The sequence below is a fragment of the Carassius auratus genome, chromosome 10, assembly GCF_003368295.1.
Source record: "Carassius auratus strain Wakin chromosome 10, ASM336829v1, whole genome shotgun sequence".
In the NCBI taxonomy this organism is placed as follows: Eukaryota; Metazoa; Chordata; class Actinopteri; order Cypriniformes; family Cyprinidae; genus Carassius; species Carassius auratus.
The window spans coordinates 1,465,852-1,479,118 of NC_039252.1; the positions used below are offsets into that span (position 1 = coordinate 1,465,852).

At 36.5% G+C, this 13,267-nt stretch overlaps 2 protein-coding genes and 1 long non-coding RNA gene across 5 annotated transcripts; all 3 read right to left on the minus strand.

The window, feature by feature from the left end:
- LOC113109435 (uncharacterized) lies at positions 1-1,711 on the minus strand. The gene is made up of 2 exons (XM_026273005.1): positions 240-1,711; positions 1-42 (listed from the first exon to the last, which is right to left on the minus strand). Exons 1-2 carry the CDS (start codon positions 1,011-1,013, stop codon positions 1-3), a joined length of 816 nt encoding a protein of 271 aa, XP_026128790.1. The 5' UTR covers positions 1,014-1,711.
- A 2,399-nt stretch (positions 1,712-4,110) lies between these two features.
- LOC113110438 (uncharacterized) lies at positions 4,111-10,152 on the minus strand. 3 transcript variants are annotated; one of them, XM_026274629.1, is made up of 6 exons: positions 9,977-10,152; positions 9,818-9,883; positions 5,518-6,516; positions 5,205-5,360; positions 4,965-5,057; positions 4,111-4,877 (listed from the first exon to the last, which is right to left on the minus strand). In XM_026274629.1, exons 3-6 carry the CDS (start codon positions 5,617-5,619, stop codon positions 4,545-4,547), a joined length of 684 nt encoding a protein of 227 aa, XP_026130414.1. In that variant the 5' UTR covers positions 5,620-6,516; positions 9,818-9,883; positions 9,977-10,152; the 3' UTR covers positions 4,111-4,544. The 3 variants fall into 3 exon arrangements, 1 of the variants encoding a protein (XP_026130414.1); XR_003293135.1 differs by having other exon boundaries at positions 9,818-10,152; XR_003293134.1 differs by lacking the exons at positions 9,818-9,883; positions 9,977-10,152 and having other exon boundaries at positions 5,518-6,875.
- Positions 10,153-12,094: 1,942 nt separating this feature from the next.
- On the minus strand, positions 12,095-12,862 carry LOC113110439 (uncharacterized). The gene is made up of 2 exons (XR_003293136.1): positions 12,597-12,862; positions 12,095-12,229 (listed from the first exon to the last, which is right to left on the minus strand). It is a non-coding gene; the product is annotated as an uncharacterized LOC113110439 (long non-coding RNA).
- Positions 12,863-13,267: the final 405 nt, after the last annotated feature.

Sequence of the window (13,267 nt, forward strand, 5' to 3'; positions counted from 1 at the left end):
CTACTCCCGTGTATTTTTGACTCCTGGTTTTGTGGATGTCAGCTGTTAGGGTGGATTTCAAAAAGACACATTGACTCTATATTTTATGAGATTATTTCAGATGTGGTCTGCTTTCCATGTTAATTACATGGAGGATTTAACTTATTTAACTTCTGTAACTACTGTACATACTAAACTACATTTACTTAAACTATATTTCTTCATATTTAATCATATAATTAACATAAATGTTGACTCACTTGGTGTATTTTCAGTGTCCCAGGAACTGCTTTCAGGTTGGGGGGAACCAATTCGCGGCTGGCCTTTATTTTCTCCTCTGATACTTTGTACAGAGTCACTGATGAATTGTTCTTCAGCTGCTCATACAGAGAGTCTGCATCAGGAATACTGGTCCCATAAGAAACGATTCTGTCCGCAAGATTCTTCAAGGCCCCACCAACTCCATCTGGTGTACCTTTGCCATGTGATGCCTCAGTATAGTTCCAGGTCACCCATTCAAATCCATGCATAAAGGGCACAGTGGAGGCTAGATAGAAAGATGTTTTGTTTCTATACTGGGAAGTTGGGCCATCTGAAATGAAATGTAGGTTGTGGACTTCAGGATACTTTCCTCGTATGTATCTCAGCACTGGGTCAAGATGAGCCCTGGTTGCCACTGCATCGTGCTGTAGAGATGATGAGAGGGATGCAAAGGCTTCCACTCTGCCCCTACTGAGATAGAGTACCCTGGTGTGGAGGGTTACCTGATCATTCCCAGTTCCAAAATGGGTATCCTTGATTTCTTTGGCATATTTGCAGCTGTAATTTTCGCTGTAATCTACATGCACAGCAACAGCATCATCTGTCAGGGTATCTTTCATTGCTTTTAATGACAAATATTGGTTCTTGACATTAAACATGTGAATGGCAAAATCTGGAAGGTGTTCTGTTGTTAGGCCCAGCAACCGCTCAATGGATGAGGTACGTTTTTCAAGGACCATTTTCTTTGTCTGCCTTTCCTCTGTTAGATCCATCCTTGAGGGTCTTTGTTACAGTGACAGACCTTGTGACCCACTCTTGCCAGATGACAGTGTTCCCCTGAGTAAGAGGATCTAAGGATGTGGGAAAGGTCTTTTCAATGCATTTTTGACATCTGCCGTACATGCAGGACATGTTGCCAGTGTCACACACACTGGACTGCACAAGATCCTCTGGGCTTGATGTTTCAATGATACCCAGTTATTGCATTCTTTTTAATTTAAAGCCAATGTTCTCGTGCATTTTACATGCACATGTCTCTCTGTCTTTAACTTTAGGCCTAATAATCCAAAATGGCCTCAATCGAATGAACTGAGCTTTGGACACTGTTTGCTCAGGATGTTCAACAAGGAAGCGTTGATGGAGTTTTGCCAAGGTGTCTGTGAGTACTCTTTTTCTATAAATTTGTCCCTTGCGACGAATCTCTGCAAACTTGCCATTTATGATAGTTGAGACATCATCCCGATGTAGGAACATGCTCACAAACTTGTGAAGTTGTTTGCGCCTGCTATTGATCATCAGTCCCTTTTTAGCCTCTCTGATACTGACCCTCTGTGAAATATTTGCTGGTAGCATTGCACTTTTTGTTTCTATTAGCCGCCAGCCTTCTAATTTTTCTGTTTAGTGTCAGCAGTTGTTTTCTTTGCCCCTTTTCTCTTCAACATACCTTAGTTTTGCTCTTAATTTGGCCATAGTCCTTGATGCAGTCACTCTATTTTTTTAATGACTGGCCGTGTTCTCTGGGGGGTGGATGCCTCAATTGGCCCTTTCAGGTCTAAACTTTCTTTTTCTGGAGTTCTGTTCAGACTTTCGCTATTTGTCTAGTCAGTGTTGGGGAGTAACTAGTTACATGTAACGGTGTTATGTAATTTAATTACAAAATTATTGTAACTGTAATTAGTTACAGTTACTATGAAAAAATGAGTAATTAAATTACAGTTACTTATGAATTTTTTTATGATTACAAAGGGGATTAAATTTGAATATTTACACACATCCACATACAGATTTAACTGATTTCTTTCCCAAACTATTCTGAGACATAACGCTCTAATAATTTCCAGGATGCGGAAATACAGTCTGGTTCGTAGAATCCAGTCATAAAAACGGAATGCCTAACGCGGACGGAATATGCCACATTTTGGATGACTAAATCAAAAGTAGGTCAGTACACTTAAATCAAAACATGACATGGACTAGTGTCAGTGAATATTAAGCCCCAATAATGCAATAAGACTTGCGCATTCTGCGTGTTGGAAATCAGGCGCGGACTGGACACCGGGAGAACCGGGACAATTCCCGGTGGCCTGGCAGCCGATTTTGCCCCACTATTTAATATCATTATTGTATAATTGCCTGCAGAAAGTACTAAAGCAATCATTTTCGAATCCGCCATTTGATAATTAAATCTCTAATAAATCATGAAGTGTTAGTCATGACTCGCGCGCTCTCCACCAAATGGTTTGGAATCAGACTCCGAGTAATCAATGAGAGAGAGAGAGAGAGAGAGAGAGAGAGAGAGAGAATAGAGTGGACTGTGGAAACGCACAGCTGGAGCAGAGAAGCAGAACTACTGTTTAGGGTTTCAGGTCAGTTTCATCTGTAAAGATCCTTTTTGTCTTTGTTTTTTTATTTAATCAAGCAGCAGCATGCACTCAAAAAAATAAAACTTTGGTTGAACATGATTTAATCGTGGACAGTGGTTCCACGTGGTTACACCACATTATCTTAACAACACTAGATGATGTTAAACCAGCTTGAAATATTTGTGTTCATTTTACATGAACAGATGACATTGATTAAACGTGATTTACATACTTATTTTTAACATGATACAATGTTTTTTATTGAACTATAATTAATCATGCTATCTTAAATTTAATCCTTTATGTTAAGCCTATAGGTTTGAATCACTTTTAATGAATCCCATTTAGTCAAGTTACTACTATGTTATAAAATAATATCACATCACCATTTTTCCCCATACTTCAATGATGACTACAGACACAGCAAATATGCAATAAATCCTTTTTACTAGGGAACAGCTTACAGCATGTGTCACACTTTCAACAACACTTCAAATACTTAAAACATTAAGCCTGAATTTTTTTACCTAATTTATATAAAACACATGTGTACAGAAATGTTTTCCTTTACACAGGAACTGCTTCCTATTTCTCCATGAACATGTTCACATGACATGACTGCATGTGCTCTTAAGGAAATGTTTAAAATACTTGACTACAAATTAAGAACATTCAAAGCAGTGCAGCATGAGCATACTTAATTCTACAATGCAAAATGAAAATGAAAAACAGGTTCACATTCCTACATGTACAACAAATGCAGGTTAAACCTATATATATATATATATATATATATATATATATATATATTAGGGGTGTAACGATACGCGTATTCGTATTGAACCGTAGCTTACAGGGAATCCAACCCAAACACCAGACCTGTTGGTTATTTTAGGATCTTATATTTCTGGTCTGTTAAATGCATTAGACATTTTGCAACGAGCCTTCAGCGCGTGCTGAGTGAGCGAGCGCCTTAGGGGCCGTTCACATATCGTGCCTAAAAACGCATGGAAAACGCTAAGCGCGTCTTTCTCCTGAGGCGTCTGTCTTTGCTAAGCAACAATGACGAGCTCTCTCCATGAGACGCGGAAATTTCAGCGAAGGATAAATGGATTTGCAGCTCTAAAAATCGCTTGCAGTAGCTCTGCTACTGAATTTATTTCAAAATTGCAATCCATATACAACTATGATCAGCTGTTCCTTCATCTTGGCTGAGCTCTCAACGTTGTTACGGGAAAGGATGAAGCTGATTGGTTGGTTCTTGTCACATGACCCGCGGTGCGCTTGCGGCATTCTGAAAAGTTGAGATGTTTTTACATTTTGCTGTATCTAAAACGTATCGAACCGAACCGAACCGTGACATCAGTGTATCGTATCGAACCGAACCGTGAATTTTGTGAACCGTTACACCCCTAATATATATATATATATAAAAAATTAGCAAAGTGTGTTTGCTTTTAATGCACTTCACAAAAAAATAAAAAATCTGCATCTGCATCAAGCTGTCTGTAATTCTATTCTAATTCCAAAATGTGCCTGCATAATTTTTGTGAAGGACAAACAAATACATGTGCTATGTAGAACATCTTTGAAAACTATTTAAAATACATTTTCATTAAAACGTCTTTCCTTCAAGAACACTCAGAAGCCATTAAAACCATCAGTTAAACAAAAATTGTTTAAAAGAAAAAAAAAAAAATTAAATTGTCAACATTAACTAACCCCTGTGTCGTTGAAACCCCTAAACCCCTGATGGTTTTCCTTGACCTTCTGACTTTTTTTTAGGAAAATTTTGAATTTTTAGGAAACTATTCCTCTTTACATATGCCCTTATGTACAAAAACATAAAAAAAGGCAAAACTCAATAAAGGCATTAAAATGTGTGAACATGAAACATGAACTTGCTTTGAGTATTTGACACAAAAACAATTAGTTATAGATTCAGGGTGTAAAAAGCTTGGTCTTGAGCGCTTGAACTTTGGTGGAGAGTTTGTGTCCATCAAGCTCCAGGAACACTTTTTGCAGGAGTTCAAAGGTGTATCGAAGCTCCTTCGGATAACTTAGATTTAGGGCATATATTAGCCCAATCAGCAATGCAACACCATTAGTTACATTACCAAGCCCTTCTAGTGCTGTAACTCCTTCAAGAACTACTCCAACGTCCGCAGGTTCATCTTCACATCCTTCACATCCTTCACCTCCATCACATCTGATGACAAAAACGCCCATCACCATCTCTTTGAATGCAGTTTCAGCGTTGGAAAAGTCGACATCCTATAAACAGAACAAAGTACATTAATAATAATATAAAATTTATTGTTATACACAAAAAATATTGTCAGAAAATTCAGGCAATAATACCATGTACTCCTTGATGAGATTGTCAGGATCCTCATTTAGGTAGACAAACAGGGCTTTGAGGACACACTCCCTCTTAACATTAATGCAGGCACACTAGGGAAAATAAAGACAATTAGCATAAGAGTGAGATGCTAAAATTAACATGTACCAATAAACTAATACATTTTCAAGTCACACAAGTCATAATTGAGAAACAAATCATTAATTTATCTAGAAAAACAATTTCTGCAGTTATCATACCTTTGTAAGTGGCACAAGAAGTTTTCTTATCCTTCGTCCCTGAGCTCCACCTCTCTTGGCAAATATCCTCAGAAGACTTGGAGTGTGTTCATCCAGCTTTGAGAAGAATTTTGAAATTAAGGCGACAGTTGTTACCCGTGCAAATTCAGCACAAACCTAAAACACAAAGATAAACACCACAACTTTAATGTATGCCCAAAAAAGCTAGCTAGCCTATTTGTTTTCATATGGTAAAATTATTTTATTTGACTTACTGGCATTTTAATACATTTAATTTTATGTAAAATCCCACTTAGACATTAGGGTGAATTACCTCATTTTCTTGGAACAAAGCTGGCCATCTGCCCATAAAGTCAACAATAAGTGGAGATTCTTTGACAACCTCTTGTCTTCTCAATGCAAATGATAGGTCCATAGGTCCAGAGTTTGCTCGTTGTTCTTCTTAACCTCAGAAAGAAGGGAGACTCTTATTTGCTCCATGCTGTCAGGAGTTTCACCAGGAAGAAATGAGGGACAAAAGTTAACTTCAGCCTTGCGTGGCTTCTTGACCCCAAAAGCTGGATTGCTTACACCCATAGGTTTGTGCTTCATGGCATTTGCAGTCACTTCACTACAACCAAGATTTCGCAGCTTGGTTCTGTAATTTGACATTTTATATTTAAGGCTTCTTTTCCAGCCACTGCAGCCTGTTAAGGATCCTTGTTCCTTAAGGCAAGGATGCCGTTTTATAAGAGCTTCAGCCACTTCACTGAATTCAGCATCAGAAAGGTACACTTTGAATTTTACTATTTCTTCAGCAAGTCCATACAAAATGTCTGATTTCAGCTTTGGGTCTGGATTCAGCAGAATGCCATTTTTTTGGTATTCTGAATTGCCTTGTTCCAGCTTAATTTCTGCATCATAGGAGAAACGGGGCACAACAAAACAGGTTGGCCAAGAAGACCTTGTATTCAAAGTCAACTCTTGGGGGTCAAGGGATGAAGAATGTGATACTTCAGAGGATGATCTTGAAGACAGAATGTCTGTGTCACATGATGAGGGAGATGGAGATACTGCTAAAGAGTCACAGAGTTTGATGACCTTAAGGGTGCTTTTGTTCTGAACATCAGTTGTGGAAGTCAGGTTCACAAAATCTTGTAAGTCAGGGTCCATGATTTGAAGTCTGAATTCTCCCATTAAATTACACTGTGTCTGTATCTCATTCATTAACTCTGCCAAAGAACAAAGGACTCCATTCTGAAGTGTCACTTTCTGTGCACTGTTCTCTCCCAGAATTACACGCAGGATGATGGTGGAGGTCATTTTTACAATCCTGTTGATGAGAAAAAAAAAAGAACTGTATTGTTTGCACTGTAGGTACATAAGCTTCATTCATACAGTTAAACAAGAAATATTTAAATGGCACCTGTTATGAATGAATTTGTCTTTTCAGTGACACCAAACGAAGACCTCCTACCTTGTAGTCAGCCAATGGATATCCATCAGCTAATTCACTTAGTTCAAGAAAGAAAATCTCCCTTGATGGAGAAGAGGTCAGTTCAAAGGCCCTAAAATGCTCCCTATACCAACCACACAGACCTTTAAGTACAAAACACAGTCCCTTCTGCACTATACACATCTGAATAATCTCTGCAAATTCAGGGAGCCCGTCTAAAGAGCGACAAACAACAATCATTCCATTTCTGTAACTGAGGCCTTTACTGGTGACACTTGTGGTGATCTGGACGAATTCAGTGTCTGGGTACTTGTCTTGGATGACCTGTGTTATTTCTGTTCTCAAAACAGTCAGAGGCACTGTTGATACAGTTGATACATCTAGTGCAGATTTTTCAAGATGGTACGATTTCAAACTGTGAGAAATCATTAGCTGGTGCTTAGCTGCAAGTGTAAGGGGGATATTTTTGAAACAATTGGTAACCCGAGCAACTTGCTTGAAAAAGTGGTGTTTGGCTTCAAAGCGCATAGTCCACAGATGCACAAGTGGACCATATGACTTGATAAGTTCAGGGTAATGTTCCAAAAAGTGCTCTTTTGGAATTAACTTCACACCTGGAAAAACTTCCTGAAACCTCTGTCGGTGTTCAGAAATTTTGCCATCAAGGTATGCAATTGACTCATCAGTGTGAACTGGTGATACCACAAGCTCAACAATGTCTTTGAGATCCATAAGCACCAGCCATACAAGAAATGGAAGCAACCTTATCAGGTTCCAGTTCTCGTGAGCATTGCCTCCAATAGTATTCTGGCTGAACATTGAGCGAGGGATTGCATGAGGTCTGTTTGTCTTATCCGTCCATTTATAGGGGAAATTAACAATACGTTCATTGAGAAATTCAAAGGTGAAGTACTTCTTTGATAAAAGCATTGATAAACAATGTTTAAGCTCAAATGGTACAACACCTTCAAAAACATCATGCATGACATCCGGGGGATAGCCAGAGAGAACATGAAAATGAGCAAGGCGTGTGGAGAATACACATTCTTTTTTAACACCAAAACAACAGCTGCCAGTCTGTTGTGCAGATTTCAGGTGAGCATCATAACTCTCTCTCTTTCTAAGGCTAAAACCACCTGACCGAACCTCATTAATCTGAATTTCCGAGCTCTTTCCAGTGCAGAATCTGCAGTAATACTCAGAAGAAAAACTCTCAACATAACCAGCTATGCTATGGGCCCCAAGGTTGTCTGCAATCACGACATGCACAGTACCCTTCACAAAATGACCAACTGAAGGAATAAAAATGCCAACTTCTTCTAAATGTGCCAGGTCCTCAAGAAGAGGCTCAAGGATTTTATTGAAGCCGTATTCTTTCACGTCATTACTTTTACACAACACAGCCAAGTAAATGGACGACATTGTTGCATGAGAACTTGTAGGCAAATTGCTTAGAGTCCAATACACTGCACAGAGCTTGTGTGCTCTCCGAGAGGTACCAAGTGGGTTACACACTTCAAAATCATCAACATACAACCTTAACAAAAGGCGCAAGTCATCTCCTGACAGGAATGCATTTTCCCTAAAGATACTGCCATCCTGATAGGATGAATAAACAGCTTCATTATGCTCATATCTGTGGTTTGCCAGTATTGTTTCAATCACATCCTCCTTGGCTAACAGCTGTTGCAGGAATTTTAAAATGGGAACATACTGATAAGTTTTTCCCTGTTGTGAATCAAGGATGTATTCAACAGGTTCAACAACACAGAAGTGACTTTTATAAAACTCCTTGCGCCGATACACTGTGCTTAGTGGACCACGCGGTTCTATTGCTGTGTGCAGTGGATGAGATTCACACACAGCTTTAGCAATATTTTGAATAATTGCATCCTCACAGGCAAGACTGTGTTCCTGAAACAGTTCTTTGAGCCTGTCACATGTAGCAGTTTGGGATGAGGTACTCAACAAAAAATGCAGTTCTTCTAAAAACTCATTAACTGCTATGCCTGGAACATGAAAGAAATGTTCCAATTTCAATAACATTGCTGCAAAATTTTCAACAATAACACTAGGTAGGTCCTGAACTTCTGCACTGCTTCCAAAACATACATCATCAGAAGCAACTTCATTAACCTGTACACTTTCATGAGCGTCACTGTCACACTCGTGTCCTAGACGTAGATACTACACCAAACTTAAAGTCACTCAATGAATGGGGAGTGTGTTTTCTGTTTTTGTGGGACCTAAAGGTACCGTAAACATTTGTCTGAAAATCACAACCAGAAAACATGCAAGTAACCACTTCATTTTTCTTCAAATGTGTACCCATGTGAACAAAATAATCCTTTTCAGAACTAAGTTCAGAGTTTGAACACAGATGACAGCTGAAGGCAGTCAGTTCTGATTGTGCAGGATCTTGATGATTTGCATGGACTCTACTAAGATGGACCAATAAAGCGTTCCATGTCTTAAAAGAACAAGGACAACTTGAATGCATGCATGGGAATGAGTGGCTTCGGCCAAAGTGTTTATGCTTTAACTTGTAATGTTTCAACAACTCCGATCTAGAAGATGCTGAAAACTCACAGGTCTTACACTTCCACATATCTAAATAAGTCTTTCAGTGTTAAGCCAAAGAAAAGTTGTCAGACAATTGAATTAAAAAAAAAAAATGTTAGTTGATGGTTGTAGTTCATGGTTTGAAACCATATACAAATATAAGCTATTACAGCCGGGCCATATACACCATTATTTGATATCTTGATATTGTCAAATTTCTTAATGATATTCAATATATTTCTCAATATGTTTGCATTTTCTTTTCAATAACACAAAAATTCAGATTTTATTGTAACCCCATTAAAAAACAAACAAACACATAACTATTTTAGAACAGTTATTATAGAGTAAAATGCAAACGTATAAAATAAATATATAAAAGAATATAAAAAGGGCAATACTGGACGCTTGGCACAAAGTTTTAGGTAAGTATGCTTGAATTTGAAATATTCTAAATTTGCAATATTCTAAAATTCTACATGGTCCTCAAAATTACTGCGATATTAACTCTAATATTCAATGCATCTCCCAGCCCTAATGGCTATTCTCTCAAAAAAGCAGTAGTATCAACAAACATAAAATCACAATAATGCAAATGGATGGACATGCAAGTTACCTGTTTGTTTGAGGTTTGATTGGAGTTGTTGGTGTGGTGATCTTTCAGGCATAAGAATCGTGCATTCTGTCATAATAACACATAAGTATCAACCGACATCATGAAAACGTTTGATATTATTGTTTCTAATAACATGGATGGAAACGGATGAACACGTACCTGTTGGTTTTAAGCTTATTTCCAGTTAATGGCGCGGCCGCGACGATCTCCTTCCAACGTGCGCAGCATTAACGCATTTCATGATTGTTGCCGCCCTGATATGCAAATGGCGTCACAGCAAATTTCCGCTTCCTTCAGGTTGAGAATGTCGTTTATTTTCAGGATGTTTTGACATTCCGTCCGACTGACTTTATAAAAACACACATTTTATATGTGCGATTGACTTTTTTAAAACATTATTTGTATCAGTCTGATTGATTATCTAGTTTCTTCGTTCAAAATAAAAGTTATTTTAAATTAGTACATATGAATAATTTTTATGTGCTTTATTTTTCAAAACTTAGAAAGTAGAAATTAGACCAAATAAATATGAACAACAGTAAAGGCCTTAATTTTTTTTTTATTTTTTATTAAATTTTCATTTATGTTGCTTTGCACTAAATGTGCACAATAAATGTTGATTATTAAACTCCACAATAGCTTTATTTTGTCACTAAACATACTAATAGACTAATGTGTGCTTTATTCAACACAAACCAAATACCCTAAATAATACATTGTCTTTCAAATAACAGCAATTTAAGACAAATAACAAACTTAAAAACACCAATAACCATTTAATAACACTTCTATAATTATAGTAAAGCTATAAATTAATAATAAAAAAAAAATCAAATAAAGCATATATATTATGTAAGTTATTATATATTTTTTAATTCAGTCATAAAGGTTTGACTGAGCTAAGTGATTGAAACATGTACTTTTAAAATGAAAACTTTAAGTTAAACCAATGAGTGACAGTTTTAAGTCAGTTTAACATGATGCAATCATGTTAAAATGAAAAATAGCCACAATGGCATTAATTCAACATGAATTGTTTAGGTAAAGTGAACAGAACTGGAAATTCATTTTTTTGAGTGTGTTGCTCATCAGTCATCACTCACAATACTATATAAAGGACATCATTATTATCTGTTGTAATGTTACAGTAGTAATTTAGCTGAAAAACATTCAGATTTATTTTTTATATAGGTTTAGGGGGAGCTAGACAGACAACAACACAACCCTTATGAAAATTAACATTAATATTTAACTATAAATGGAGAGAAAATGTTTACTTTTGTTTAACTGTGGTAACCAAAACCATTATTTTACAAATGTATTTATTTAAAAATAAATACAAATCCATTTGCAAAAAAAACAAGGTTAATTGACTTTTATATAGGCTAATAAAAGCATGGTTAATTTTTGTAAGGGAAAAACATGACTCGTGTACAGTATTAGGATTTTTCTATGAAGATATTGTAGTATTGTAGAGTATTGTAAAGTATAGTTTTTTTCAATCTTGAGTATTAAAGTCATGAGAGAGATGGATAACAGGGCAAAATAAAGAGACTGAAGAGAAAAATGGAAGTGAAGGTGCAGTTCAGGAGAGAACTTTTAAATTATTTTGCATGTCCCCAAAGTAAAGATTTAAACCTTTTTTATGTCAGGTCTATACAAAAAATAGTTTTGTCCATGAATTTGTTTGTGTGAGTTTGAATTTTCCAGTCTGAATTTTTTTCCCAGCCCGCCCCTCCTGTAAATTAATGTCAAAGACATGGTTTCATTTACTACACATAGGCCTACTGAAGCTCGCAGTGTTTTCAACCTCTGCTGCCTAAATATAGGTGTACACGAGCACATAAACATAATTTCTAGAACTGCTCTGTGTCACTTCATGTGCATTTTACTTATTTTGAGAAAACTATCATCATATACAAAGAGACAGTAGTTAAAAAAAAACACACCAATGTTTCAGGAGTTTATTATACAGAATGACACATGCTTATTAGATAACCGTATTTAAGATGATGTATATGCTTTTATTTATTCTTTAATTTTCACAAATTTAGAAAAGTAACCAAAAAGTACACAAGTAATTAGTCACATTACTTTAATAAAGTAATTGAAAAAGTTACAGTACTATTACATTTTAAACAGGGTAACTTGTAATCTGTAACCTATTACATTTCCAAAGTAACCTTCCCAACACTGTGTCTAGTTCCTGTCTGTTATTTTCTTCATTTCCAAAGGAATTTTCTGTCTCACTTAATGAAGGGTTAGATCTAGAAGTGCTTGCTCTTGCTTTTTTCTTTTCTGTAATATTTTGCCGAATTTTTCTTCCACTTTTTTTTTTTTTTTCTCTCATGCGGTCTACTTGTGAGGTCCTGAGTAGTCTTAATTTTACCATTTTCTTTACGTTTCCGATACCTGAAAAAGAAAAAAAATAATGAAAGTTGAAATGCAGTAAGCACTGACATAAATACAAACTTTGGACTATGATCAAAATTGCACACAATTTTTCGTTTATGAAAGGTAGGTGTGTGTGTGTGTGTGTGTAAGCACGCACACACACGTCTGTGTGTGATGTGTGTGAAAGAGAGTGTGTGTATCTACAATATAGTGTATACTGTACAATTATGTCAGCCTTCACATTTGCATGTCAGCAACTGTGTGTGTGTGTGTGTACTTGTGTTTCTGTGTGCATACATGTGTCTGTGTGGGAATGAGTGCAAGTGTTGGTTAAAACAAATAATCCAAGTTATATATGCTCCCTATTATCGCCCTGTCCCCTGACCTTTCTCTCTCCTTTCTTCTGTACTCCTCAAGTAACACTGGATTACTGTATATTTTTTCCCTATACTTTGCAAGCCTGTCTTTCGCTGATGCCCTTTTCTTTTCAACTGATGCTTGCCTGTAACAAAATGTACAATATCCATCTTGATTGAATGTAACATTTCATTAAAAAGACATAGAAATACATTGTTTTACAGTAAAAAATTAAATAATTAAATTAAATATTACATTTATAGTAGGTGGCAATCTGTTCAAAAAGTTAAGGCAAATATCAAGTTATAATGCACAGTCCTCCTTCATAAGTCTTTTTCTCATTACTGAAACATTGAGTATCTTCACCGCAACAGGCCTTCAATTGTTGCGGTGAATGATAATGGTGTTGTGGAGGATGAGCGACCTTAAACATTTTTGCTTACTGTGGAAGCTAAATGAGGGTTAGCTAAACTTTCCCTCTCTTTTTATATTTAGACCATAATGGGGTATATAGCAATCAAAAAATTAAAAGGGCAATATTTTTTAAAACTTCACAAACTCATGTTTCGGTAATGAGAACTAAAAAGTTGTGAAGGTACTTTGACAAACAAAATGTTAACTTTTATCTGGAGAAAAAAATAAGAACTGCTTACCTGGTAGCCATCTTGAGTGTCACAGTCAATTATGTCCCTCCAGCAA